The sequence below is a fragment of the Octodon degus genome, unplaced genomic scaffold, assembly GCF_000260255.1.
Source record: "Octodon degus isolate 3935 unplaced genomic scaffold, OctDeg1.0 scaffold00054, whole genome shotgun sequence".
Classification (NCBI taxonomy): Eukaryota; Metazoa; Chordata; class Mammalia; order Rodentia; family Octodontidae; genus Octodon; species Octodon degus.
This window is the reverse complement of record NW_004524630.1, coordinates 13,275,242-13,288,558: the sequence shown is the minus strand read 5'-3', so window position 1 is coordinate 13,288,558 and position 13,317 is coordinate 13,275,242. Positions and strand designations below refer to the sequence as shown.

At 44.9% G+C, this 13,317-nt stretch overlaps 2 protein-coding genes and 1 pseudogene across 2 annotated transcripts in view; 1 reads left to right on the top strand and 2 right to left on the bottom strand.

Moving 5' to 3' along the window:
• The window catches only part of LOC101562605 (zinc finger protein 709-like), a 51,785-nt gene extending 47,968 nt beyond the window's left edge, over positions 1-3,817 (bottom strand). The window contains exon 1 of the mRNA XM_023717718.1: positions 3,708-3,817. Within this exon, the coding sequence (XP_023573486.1) occupies positions 3,708-3,710 (3 nt within the window). The 5' untranslated portion in view covers positions 3,711-3,817. The remainder of the gene's footprint in view (positions 1-3,707) is intronic.
• A 1,790-nt stretch (positions 3,818-5,607) lies between these two features.
• On the top strand, positions 5,608-6,972 carry LOC101565498 (annotated as a pseudogene).
• A 5,272-nt stretch (positions 6,973-12,244) lies between these two features.
• LOC105742471 (putative protein ZNF720) overlaps positions 12,245-13,317 on the bottom strand; it is a 35,417-nt gene continuing 34,344 nt past the window's right edge. The window contains exon 5 of the mRNA XM_023717695.1: positions 12,245-12,257. Within this exon, the coding sequence (XP_023573463.1) occupies positions 12,245-12,257 (13 nt within the window). The remainder of the gene's footprint in view (positions 12,258-13,317) is intronic.

Below are 13,317 nucleotides of genomic sequence, written 5' to 3'. Positions count from 1 at the left end.
ATACATAGAAATAAAATTGGAAGGCCTGGGGAGATGGCCTAGTGGAATAAGCGTTTCCCTGGCAAGCACAAGCGCCTGAGTTCAATCCCCGGTTCCGCCAAAAAAAAAAAAAAGAAATAAAATTGGAAAAGATGATCTGAATGTGAAGAGGATAACGTACAGATTCAGATTTGATGAAGAATTATGCTAGGAATTTTAAAAATTATATGTTTAATGGAACTATATATATTATGCCAGTGAAACAGTTAAAGATCTATGAGAATTTCTTCTGAAAAACAAAGCAAAGTATTATATTTCTTAAATCTCCAATAAAGAAGTACAGGAAAAAGAGCAAGAACCTTTCCCACTATTTGGAACATGCTAATCACTCCAATCTGAAACTCAAGAGACCTGTAAACACTCTAAATTTATAAGAAGTGTCAAGAACTGCATTTGCTTTAAACTAACTTTGGCGGAATCTTTAAACTAAGATTTGGTAAGGCTGGGAGTACCAAGCAAGTGTAAAATGTAATTCATCACTTTTTTTTTTTTTTTTTTAATGAATTTAGGACAGGGTCTACAGAGTGTACAGGGTCTCATCACATACAGCCGACTCGTAGTGATCCTCCTGCTTTCAGCTTCCCAGGCACTGGGATTACAGGTATGCACTACCACATCCTGCTCCAGGGCTGGCACTGCATGTACTGGGGATACAACTCACGTCCTTGAGCTTGCCAGACAGAGGCTTAGGCCACAGAGCTGTGGCGCCAGCCTACAAAGGTCTTTTGAAGGATTGGGGGAATGCGTCTAAAGATGCCACTTGAGTTCGAAAAAGAAAATATCATGATTAATCCAAAGGAAGTTGAAAATAAAATGTATTAAAAACACACAGGCCGGGTATGGTGGTGGACACCTGTTAATTCCAGCATAGGAGGCTGAGGCAGGAAGACCACTGTGAATTCAAATCTGGCCTGAACTACAGAACAAGACACTGTCTCAAAAAGAAAAAAAGAAATAAAAATGCACAAATCACACACAATCAACCATATATCACTGTTAAGTTTTGGATCTTTTAAACCTGCTCAACACACTTGCCTTGATCTGTATTTGGGGAACTCTATGTTTCACAATACAAAATTAGTAATAAAACACTAAATATCTCATGGACTTTATAAAATATATAGTGCACTGTAACCCACTGGCTGTCCACCCTTGGTGTCCACTTGCTGACAGAGCAGTGACACATGACTGCTGTCCATCACAAACAAGTATTGTACCATATAACTACTAGTGAGACAATTAAAGAAATTACAAAATAAAAGAATTCCCACTAAATAATTTTTCTTTTTTATGTGTATTATCTGAGTTAGACTGGCAATACATCTCAAAATATTTCATATTGATATGGGATCTCGTTGGACGGTCCAGGCTTGATGTCGCAATACTCCAGTCCCAGTCTCCCCAAGTGGCTGGAATTAGAAGTGTGCAGCCTCAGGCCTCACTGATGTTTACTTTACCCAAACACTGGAATCTTGCTAAGTTCCTAGAGAACCCCAGTCTGAAACTGGCAAATTCCACATGGTTGTCATCTCAACAATCAAGGAGGTAGGAACAGTAGCAAAAGTTCTCAGCCTGGGCAACTTAATAAGACTAGGTCTCAAATTTTTTTTTTTTTAAAATGGGTTAGGGGAGGTGCGGCTTGGAGCAGTCCCTGTACAGCAAAAATCATCAAACACACCTTGCAAGCTTTTGTGCCCACGAGGAAGCCCTTCCCACTGTACGTCAATGATGACGCCCACCCTGTTTGAAGCTGCCGATTTCACTGCCCTCCAACAAAGCTTGCTCTCTCGCTTCCTTTGTACTCACTCTCCTGTGTTCCTCCCTACTTAAAAACTGCTTTCATTCCTATTCCTTCCCATGCCTGCATACCTCAGCTATGGGGATTGACGTCTACTTTGATGTTGTTTTATACAAAGTACATTTCAATCAACATTTCCAATTTAAAACAATGTGTAGAAACAGTCTCTGAGCAACAGCTTTTGTTTATTTTATTTCTTTTCCCTTTTTTATTTTGCGGAACTGGGGACTGAATTCAGGACCTTGCGCTTGCCAGGCAAGTGCTTATTCTACTGAGCTATCTCCCCGGCCTCAACAGCGTTCATTTCAGAGATGAGAGCCCCCTTTCCCTTTCCACCACTACCAATATCACACGTCCACATCCGCATCCATGTCCATGTACATACCTTAATTCGATGTTTCTCAATTTGGGTTTAACACCACCCCTTTCAGAAAGTTGTCTTTAGCAGCAAGACCCCTTCCCCTCGCTTAGTAATGCGCTAAATCTGCTTCATTCTTTCCAGCATTCTAAACTCTCTGGAAGGCCTCATTTCAACAGCCTAACTGTAAAGAATACTTATTTAGTTACCTTATGAGTAAGGCACCTGGCTACGGAAAATGGCCTCACATGGAGTTGGGAAATAAGACACATCGGTAAGAATTACTATAAGAACAGTGAACTGCAGGCAGAGAACCAGGAATCAGCTTCCTCAGGAAACATGGAAAGCAGGCTCTCCCTGCTACGGGAGTGATCACTCCCTACGAAGCTTCTGAGTTTCCAGGAATTTGAAGTGTAAATTAAACCGTTTTTCTCTAAAATCCTAGTTTTCTAATTTATTTTTATTTTTTTTATTTTTTTTTGCGGAACTCGGGATTGAACTCAGGCCCTTGCGCTTGCCAGGGAAGTGCTTATACCCCTGAGCCATCTCCCCAGCCCCTAAAATCCTAGTTTTCTATAAAACTTACAAGGTAAATAAAAGAGTTTTAAGAGCCGGAGTTCCAAAGGGTCATATTAAATGCACCTGTCAGAGTGACCTGTCCCAGGGGGCCATTACACAATGAGCCACTGCCGCGCTCTGACTGCTATAATCAGCTCTGGATTGAGCAGCTACACCTGGCCACACGACCACCCACTCAGGATGCTCCCAGGAGCCAAGAAGCTATCCTCATTTCCAATAAAAACTCCTAACAGCCTCTCTTCTGTTCATGACTTCCTTCTTCAGTGTTGGAGAGTACAGCTCTCTTCTTTATCACTGTGAGTAGGGGTCTGACATAAATAAGGAAGGTGCTGATTGGGGGGATGTCGAGTGTGGAACGCAGGATTTCACAGGAAGCTTGGCAAGAGCTCCGCCCGAGTCCCAGCACCTGCAATACTAAACCTCCCTCAGGACTCTCCTAGCCCGTACCAACACACCTCTTATGACTTTGGACAGAGCTCAGGCGGGAAATAACGGAAATTTAGCAATGCACTCAATATAAAAAGGGTAGACTTCTGAAATGAGTTACAGGTATGACAACCCGCATTGCAGACATTTATAAATGTCAGATCCTCCAAGTCTGCCGCTAAAAGGGCTGAGACCAGGGCCCTAGCAAATCACGGCTTACCCAGCTCCAGGCCATAGCTGCATCAGGGTATCCCACCCACCCCTCCCTGCTCCCGGGGGTGGGGGCACCCGAGACGGCACGGTTGGCTGGGCGTGTCACGGTGGGAACCGGATCCCACAACTAATCCTGACCCAGTACAGGGAAAAGCGACAAAAGCACCAAAGCCCAGCAGAAGCTCAGGGTCTGGAGCTAAGCAGCGAGGCTGTAGCTCCCCGGAGCCGGCTCGGGTCCCTCCTTTAGGGCCTTCTCCCCATCCCATTCCAGCCCCGTCTTCCGTCCCACATCACCATGGCGCAGCTTCAGGCTCTCCCAGAGTCGTTCTCGCGCAGCACGCAACTAGCAGAAGTCGCAGAAGGTGGCCCAGCAAGATGGAGGGCTGTCAGCCGTGCGCCCAGGACACCCTCTCTCAGGCCACGGCGCCGGAAGAGCCCGCCCCGCCGGCCCACGCGACTGGACGCGCGCAGCCCGCCCCTGCATCGCTGATTGGCTCCTGCGCACAGGCCCTGCGCACAGCCCGGAGAGGACTGCTGCGGGCTGGACGGAGCTCGGGCGGTGCTCTGCAACCCCGGGCCCTCGGACCACGCTCCTTCCCACAGTGTCCACCTCACCTCGCCTGAAAATGATTGCATTTAAGCAGTGGCGTCATCAGGGGGTGCAGGCAGGAAACACGTGCAAGACTTGCAAAGTAGGAGGGCACAGGTGCCTTTGTTGTGACCACAGCAAAGCTTTCCAAGTGGCGGTGGGTTCTTTCCACGGTGGCATTGACGCAAGCGTTTTGTGTTGGCGTGGCTTCTTCAGAGCCGAGGCCCTCCATGCTTTTGCCAAACAGCTCTTCCCGAGCAGAATCAGGAAGGTAACTCCGAAGCCGGGTGACTCCACCTTTCTGGGTGCGACCCTTAGTCCTTAGTGGGCAAGACCGGGTCGCTCCAGTTTCCCTAGTGGCTAATGCGCATTTTGTTTTTCTTGAGATTCTTTTCAATTTTATAACAGATCTTGTATCTTATATCCTAATTAAAATCATTTATTATTTCTAGAAATCTCTCTTGGCAGATCCTACAGGATTACTTCACAGGATTGGTGATAGGCTCAATTTTCTTTCTTTCTTTTTCTTTTTTCAGTGTGATTTTCTTACTGCACTGGCCAAAATCGCTAATGCAGTGCTGAGTGGTAAGAGCAGATCTTCGTGCTTCCCCCCCCCCCTTCGGGAGGAAACATTCACTCTTCTACCATTAAGTGTAATATAGTTTGGGTGGGGGGGGGTTGTAGATACCCTCCATCAGGTTATAGATGTTTTCCTTTGCTTTATATTTGATGAGGCTTTATCACACACGTTCTCTTATTTTTCCCAATGCTACTTCTGCGTCCCTCAAGGCAATTATCTGTTTCTTCTTTCTATTTGTTGAAATGCCACGTATTTGCGCCATGCATATAGGGCTGATGCTGCAGGTGGTAAAAATAATTTACCGATAATCAAAGAATATAGAAAAAGAAGAACTGAACCTGCAAGAGAGCAGCAGGTGAGTCCCGGAGTGGCCCACTCCCTGACGGTAGACTGCTGAGATCTTTGGATTTAATTTTAACGCGATGAGGGCATCTTTCAGCACCATTTATCTAGGCGTACTTACACGGGGTCAGACCCGGTGGTCCTATTTTCCACCCATTTCAATTTTAAAGAGAGCAGGTATTGTTTAAAAACCAATATAACGTTTTTGTTTGACAGGGTCCTGTGCCCTTGGATACCTGGACGCAGTCTTTTTTTTTTTTTTTTTTTTAAGCACCTGTTTAGGCAGACTCACGGCCAAATAGCGGCCTGCCGTGCTGGCCCCGCCCTCAGGGAGCGCTGGGAGCCTGTAATCCTTGCTCTTGGGAGGCTAAACACAGGCGGAGCACTACAAGTCCGGTCTACATAGTGAGACCCTGTAGACCCTGTCTTTAAAAAACAAAACAAAACCAAAAAAAACACGTGTTAAACATTTAGAACATCTGGGAGCCTATGCATAGATTTTGTTTGTTTGTTTTATAGAGGGTCTTGCTATGCAATTTGGACTCATAGTGATACTCCTGTCTCAGCCTCCCTAGTGCTGGGATTACAGGAGTGGGTCACCATGCCTCGGGTTCCGGGGGCCCACAAGGGCCTCTCTTGTCCTTTTAAAGTATATAAAGGTGTGCTGCGGAGGAATGGCTGTTGATCTGTAGTGGGTGCGCGCCCAGGTTTTCCTGGGGCTCCGGTATTCTGCTGCTGTCCGGTGAAGAGGAAGCCATGGCGCTCCGAGTCACCCGAAACACGAAAATTAACGCTGAGAATAATAAGGCCGCGGTCAGTATGGCAGGCGCAAAGCGTGTGCCCTTGGCCACTGCTGCAGCCTCCAAGCCAGGTCTGAAGCCGAGAACAGCTCTCGGAGACATCGGTAACAAAGTCAGTGAGCAGCTGCAAGCCAGAGTGCCCCTGAAAAAGGAATCAAAAACTTTGGCGACTGGAAAAGTTACTGCTAAAAAACTACAGAAACCTCTGGAGAAAGTGCCTGTGTGTGTGCCAGCGCCTGAGCTTGTTCCTGTTAAGGATGAAAAACTTTCTCCTGAACCCATTTTGGTTGATACTCCCTCTCCAAGCCCCATGGAGACCTCTGGGTGTGCCCCTGCTGAAGAAGATCTGTGTCAGGCTTTCTCTGATGTCATTCTGGCTGTGAGTGATGTGGATGTGGAAGATGGAGCAGATCCAAACCTCTGTAGTGAATACGTGAAAGATATCTATGCTTATCTCAGACAGCTTGAGGAAGAGCAGGCAGTCAGACCAAAATACCTACTGGGTCGAGAAATCACTGGAAGCATGAGAGCCATCCTAATTGACTGGCTAGTACAGGTTCAGATGAAATTCAGGTTACTGCAGGAGACCATGTACATGACTGTGTCCATTACTGACCGGTTCATGAGAATAATTGTGTGCCTAAGAAGATGCTGCAGCTGGTCGGAGTCACTGCCATGTTCATCGCAAGCAAATACGAAGAAATGTACCCTCCAGAAATTGGGGACTTTGCCTACGTGACTAACAACACTTACACTAAGCACCAAATCAGGCAGATGGAAATGAAGATCCTAAGAGTTTTAAACTTCGGGCTGGGTCGCCCGCTCCCCCTGCACTTTCTTCGTAGAGCATCAGAGATTGGAGAGGTCGATGTTGAGCAACATACACTGGCCAAACACCTGATGGAGCTGTCTATGTTGGACTATGATATGGTGCACTTTCCTCCTTCTCAGATTGCAGCAGGAGCTTTTTGCTTAGCACAGAAAATTCTTGATAATGGCGAATGGACACCAACTCTGCAGCACTACCTGTTGTACACTGAAGAGTCTTTTTTTCCTGTAATGCAGCACCTGGCTAAGAATATAGTAGTGGTCAGTCATGGGCTTACAAAGCATATGACTATCAAGAACAAATACGCCACCTCAAAGCATGCTAACATCAGCACTCTAGCACAGCTGAATTGTGCCTTAGTTGAAGATTTGGCCAAGGCTGTGGCAAAGGTGTAACTTGTAAACTTGAATACTCTATCTGCAAATAAAATTGGCACCATGTGCCACTTGTACATATTATATTGCATTAACAGACTTTAATAAGGATTGTGGGCCTTTTTTAAAAAAATGATAAAGTATATAAAATATTTAGTGATTTTGAAACTCCCAACCTAAAAGATACTTGGATGAATTCGTGTTCGCTAAAACCAAAGAATAAATTTTAGGAACAAAATAGGGGTTAACAATAGAATATTTAAAAAAAAAAACCAATAGAATATTTATTGGGAAAGAAAGCTTCTGTCCAAGAGGGGGACAGAAGGGGGACCCTAGTGGGTTACCTGGGAAATTGCCTTTTTCAGAGATTTTATAGAGCAAAACCATGTGATGAGGCAGATCTAAGGTGAAAACTATGGGAACTCGCTTAGGTGGGCATGAGGTGGGACAATACTATGTCAACCAATGAAATTACAAGCACCATTGCTCAGGTAAAATTGGTTAAATCAGAATAGAATGGGGAAACAACCCTGTTGGGGTTGGGCTAATGGCTCTTTTGGTGCTCTTTTAGGGTGATTGATACCTATTTAGAATATCAGTCCCTGATACACATCCCTAGGGACATGAGGCTGCATTTCTTTACTCTTTTGTCACGAGGTCTGGCCCACCACCGGACTGTCTGCCTCTTCCAAAGTTGCAAAGTTACCTTGTCTTCCATATTGTCCTTGAGGGCTGGCCCTGTCTGACTGCCTGTAACATTTCTATCTAATTTAGCTGCCTACAACAATATTTCAACTGTCAGTTTTAAAACATAATTCCCTGTTAGCATGGAAAATACTTTCTTTAATTTGAATTCCCTTTACTTCATTTAATTGTGTTTTGTGGCTCAGATGATGTGTCTGTCTTTGAAATTATTCTAAGTATTCAGTTGGAGAAGAGGAAGGGGATGAGTGAAGGAATTAAAAGAAGGGACCGGGAAGATGGTTCAGTAGAATAAGCGCTTCCCTGGCAAGAGCAAGGGCCTGAGTTCAATCCCTGATTCTGCCGGAAAAAAAAGGAATTAAAAGAGTGTGAAATTAATCAAACTGTGCACTAATAAAAAGAAACTGTTGTTCCATGTGCACTTGAAACCAATAAATATTGTCCTGTTGTAATTGTGGAGTGACTTGTAAAATTTTCTTTTTTCTGCTTGCCTATAATTCCAGAACTTGGGAGGCTAAAGCAAGGAGATTATCTTGAGTTCAAAGCCAGCCTGGGGTATATAGTGAGTTCAATACCAGCCTGAAATACATAATAAGACCCTGCCTCAAAAAAAAAAAATGAAATTTCTTATTATAATTGTGTATTTTTCCATTTTATTTTTATTTTTTAGTGGTCCCAGGGATTGAACTAAGGACCTTGAGCTCACCAGGCAAGCACTTATTCTACTGAGCTATCTCCCCAGCCCACCATTTTGTTTGTATTGAGCTTCTGGTTTTTTTTTTTTTTTTTCTCTTAGCTCTTTTCAGGTCCATAAAAGTTTAGGATGTTATGGAGTCATGAAAAATTGACACTTTTCTCATGAAATGATCTGTATTCCTAGTAAGATAGTCTCTACTCAGAAATCTGCTTTGTGGGGCTGGGAGACAGCTCAGTAGAATAAGTGCTTGCCTGGCAAGCGCAACTGCCTGAGTTCAATCCCTGGTTCCACCGAAATCCGCTTTGTGTTTTACTAAAAGCACTACTCGGGGGCGGGGGAGATGGCTCTGTGGAATAAGCGCTTCCTTGGCAAGCGCAAGGGCCTGAGTTCAATCCCCGGTTCCGCAAAAAAAAAAAAAGCACTACTCTAACTGCCCAGATTAGTATTAGTGTGGGTCAGGCAAGTGGTCTTTAAGAGACCAGGAGTCTTCAAGGGCCTCCTGTCCTCCCTGGGGTATCTCTGTGTTCCTCACCTCTCCTGGCGAAGAATAGGGAAGTGAGGGGAGGCTGGCTCAGAGTCAAAGGCCCCCAGCAGATCCCCCACTGCCAACCCCTTGCAGAAAGGGAAGTCAATGTGAGGCAAATGCTTACTTACAAGATAGTGAATGCAAGGAACAGCTGCCAAACAACAGGAAGCAAATGTTGCAAAGGTTAAAGGACCAATGTTGTCACACTTATAGGGGTAAGCAGTTTCCAAAAATAACTGCTTTGGCTCATGGGTGTAACTTAAACCAGTGAGGGTCTTAGCCTTTGCTTCTGGTTTGAGGAAAGGTCAGGGGCACAAAGTGAATACAGGTTATAATTTCACAAGAGCTAGCTCCCTAAAGTACGTGGTGTGCAGTACACTCGTTGTGAATACACAGCCATCAGCCACCCAGGTGATGTCCTGTATCATCATCTCTACCTACATCCCCCTCTAACTGTCCCTAGATTAGCATCTATACTTTTAGCTAAGTTTGCGCTTCCATAATCTAGTGGATTCTCTGTCTGCTTCAGTATGGAAATAATTGTGGAAATACAACAGTATTAAACAAATACCACAAGAGAAATTATTCATGGCAAAAGCAGTTAAGGCAAATCTAGTGTGTATTCCTCATTTACCAACCAACTTATGGTCCTGTAACTAGGTCATTAATGGAATTGGTGGCTAAATGAAGAATTTCATAGAATATGTACATTTCAATATTCAGAACAAAGAAATGGGTGAAGGAAATTTGATGACTTTGCTTTCATTCACATAACTTTGTCATCTAGTTCTATAATGTAAAATGGGACATAAAGCTACACTGCTGTACTAGACAGTAGAATCAGCAAAAAGTACCATACTGTACAGACAAGACATTAGGCTCTATAAACAAGGTGTACAGAACTGCATTTTTAAAAGGCAGTTTTAGGCTGGCCAAATAGCTCAAAGGATTAAAGCGCCTGCAAGCAGGTGCAGGGGATGGGGGTTCGATCCCTGGGCCTGCTGTGCCAGCCCTGCCTCTGGGGTGTACTGTGACTTGAGATTGGGCATGGTGTTGTGCACCTGTAATCCCAGCTCTTAGGAAGCTGTAAACAGGCAGATCACTATGAGTCCGATCTAGTAGTGAGACTCTGAACACCCTGTAGACCCTTCACTAAAATACAGGAAAAAAAAAAAAAAGGCAGTTTTAAGTCCAACCGACGGGTCATCGGTCTGAGCAGCATGCCTCAGTTGTAGGTGTGAATACTCATTAAACAGCCCATTAAATGAGAACCATCTGTACTGAATGTTAAAGTGGATAGTTGTTTGAAGAGAAATGGGTTATTTATGTAGTCTCAGAGACGCTCCCTGATCATGGTATCTCCCCTGCCAGGTAAGTATTGAGAGACGCTCCCAATGCTTAAGAATGCCACATAAGACACCAAGGTGTGGTGGTGCATGTGTGTAATCCCAGCATTTAGGAGGCTGAACCAGGATTGCAGTGAGTTCAAGTCCAGCCTGAACTACATAGTGAGACGCAGTCTTACACCCCAACAAGACAATATGGCAATAAAGGAGCTCCTTGAAACTGGCTCATTAACTCTACAGACAGGAAGGACCCCTCTCCATGCCTTGAGCTGTGCTGAGTCCAGAGGCCATGTGTTGATGAAGCACTCTGCCTTGTGGGTAAGGGCAGCAGCAGACACCAGGAAGAGCAGGGCAGGCCAGCAAGTGTTCTAGGCAGATCTTCTGTGGCAGGCCATGTTGGGGTTCCTTCCTGGAATCTTCTTACTCTTGCTTCCTCTTCCCACCCAGGCCTCCTGCTGTCCCTGATGCATGCAGTTCACTTGAGCCCAGTGTCTTCAGTGTTGCCAACTGCTGCCCTTAGTACCTCCAAACCTGCTTCTTTAGAGACCCCGCATTCTGGACAGTGTGTATTGCCGTGCTGGTTGCCTGGGACCACAGCCCTCTACCTCACAGCTTTTGGAAATGCTTTTCTGTCTAGCTTGATCCTTCTCTTGGTTCTTTCTCATTCTGTAGACTTCTATTAAATGCTACCTCAGAAGAGTGGGATAGCCCTTGGTAAAAATATTCTCCTAGGGCTCGGGAGATGGCTCAGTGGAATAAGCGCTTCCCTGGCAAGCGCAAGGGCATGAGTTCAATCCCCGATTCCGCAAAAAAAAAAAAAAAAATCTCCACCTACTCCAACCTCCACCTTTCACTATGACAATACTGTTTATCTCATCTGTAACACAAAACACAGTATTATATTGTAGGGACAGTAGGAGGGGGATGGAGGCATGGATGTAAGTCCTGTCCTACGTGACTGATGGTTATGACCACATGCTTACTTTGCACTATGGACTTGAAGAAGTGACTTTTGTGAAATCTTTGCATGCATTTACTATGTGTCCCGAGACTTCCTGACCCTTTGCTCAGTCCCAAAACAAAGATCAAGACCCTGATTGGCCTAGATTGCACTAATCAGTGAAACAGTTACTTTTAGAAAGCAGTTTGGGCTGGGGAGACAGCTCAGTAGAATAAGCGCCTGCCTGGCAAGCACAGGGTCCTGAGTTCAATCCCTGGTACCGCAAAAAAAAAAAAAAAAAAAAAAAAAAGGAAAAAAGAAAGAAAGCAGTTTATCCCTATACTATGAGTACAGTAGTCTCCTGACCTTGGGGGACCTACTCGGGTTCCCCTGCCCCGTAGCATGCCCTCGCCATGTGGTAGCTCCCTTTCTGCATTTACCAAACCACAAACATTTGCTTTGCATTATTTCAATTCTGACGTTCTCATTTTTGCCAGCCCTGGAGTGCCCCATTTTCTGCGGGAGGTGTCGACCCAGAACCAGTCTTGTCCTATGCACTCCTTCTTTGCCAAGGTGAAGGCAAGGACTAAGAGGAATGGGTGGGCTGCCATGAAGGGGAACCTCTAGCCCTTCAGAGACCTCCTGCCTCTATGCTACAATATCATCTTGTTTATAGTTTGTCTCACTAACCACAGTATGAGCTCCAAAAGGCAGTAAATTTGTTTTCTGTACTGGCCTGCCAGATGCTGAATGAATGAATTGCATGTTTGTAAGTAAAGTGTAGAGTGGTTTGCATTTCTCAGGTAAAGTTTCACCTTTTATGTTTCCCAGGTTGCATAGTCCATTTTGAAAATACCAGAGTTCCTATCCAAAATGTCCTGGGAGAAGCCAGAGGTGGACAAACTGAGTTGCCAGCTGAGTTCTGTGTACCCTGTGGTTTCATGGGTGTGACTTGTGTTCCCTCACCTGCTGGGTAAGCCTTGTGGCTAGAGGCCAGCAGGTACCTGGCCAGCGATAGTCCAGGCCTCTCCATTAGGAAACAGGCAACATGGAGACTGGAGTGTGGCCACTCTGCACTGAGGACCTGGCTTGGGCTGGGTCTTCCTTCACTGCTGAGGCCTAGAGTGAGGGAGCAGGAGTCAGCTCCCCACCATGAGGAAGACACCAGAGAGGTTCCTATTCTGATACAGCACAAGCATGCGTCTTGAGCCCCTGGCCTAAACTGCTTTTTGTTTGTTGAGTTTTCTTAGGGGAAGAGAGATAATTCATAAAACAAAGTTTGCCATTTGAAAATACACACCAGTGATTGTTAATATAGTCATTGCATTGTACACCCGGACCTTGATAAATCCAGAACATGTTTTTTCAACCTAGAAGAAATGTCAACCCTTCTAGCTGCTTTTTACCCCTGCCCCTTAGCAGCTGCTGCTTTATTATTATTTTTTGGTGGAACTGGGGATTGAACTCAGATCCTTGTGCTTGCCAGACAAGCGTTTATTCTATTGAGCCATCTCCTCGGCCTTATTATTATTGTTATTGTTGTTTTAATGTATTTAGTACTGGGTTTATAGAGTCTCATTACACAGATTGGACTCATAATGGTTTTTTTTGTTTGTTTGTTTGTTTTTGTTTTTGATAGAACCGGGGAAAGAGTTCCCTCAGAGTTCCCTACTGAGCCATCTCCCCGGCCCCTGGACTCAGAGTTCCTCCTGTATTTCAGCCTCCCAAGCACTGGGATTACAGGTGCGCACCACTGTAATTGTCAATTGCATCTCAGCATATCCTGGGGGTGAGGCCGGCATGTTATGCCAGGGATCAAACCCCAGACCCTGCCTCTGCTTAAGCAGGTGCTTTAATCTGCTGAGCTAACTTGCTGCTTCATTTTGGATCTCTATCGATTTGCTGACTAAATATTTCATATCAATGGAATCATATGATATCTTTTCAAGATACATCCACATTAAAGTATGAGTCAGCACTTCACTCCTTTAAAAAATTTTTTTTGAGGGGCCCGGGAGATGACTCAGTAGAATAAACGCTTCTCTGGCAAGTGCAAGGGCCTGAGTTCAACCTCCAGTTCCAAAGAACAAAAAATTATAAAAAAAATTTTTTTGGACAGTGGGATTGAACCCCATGGGGAGTGAACCTAGGGTTTCTCTACAACTGAATTGCATCTCAG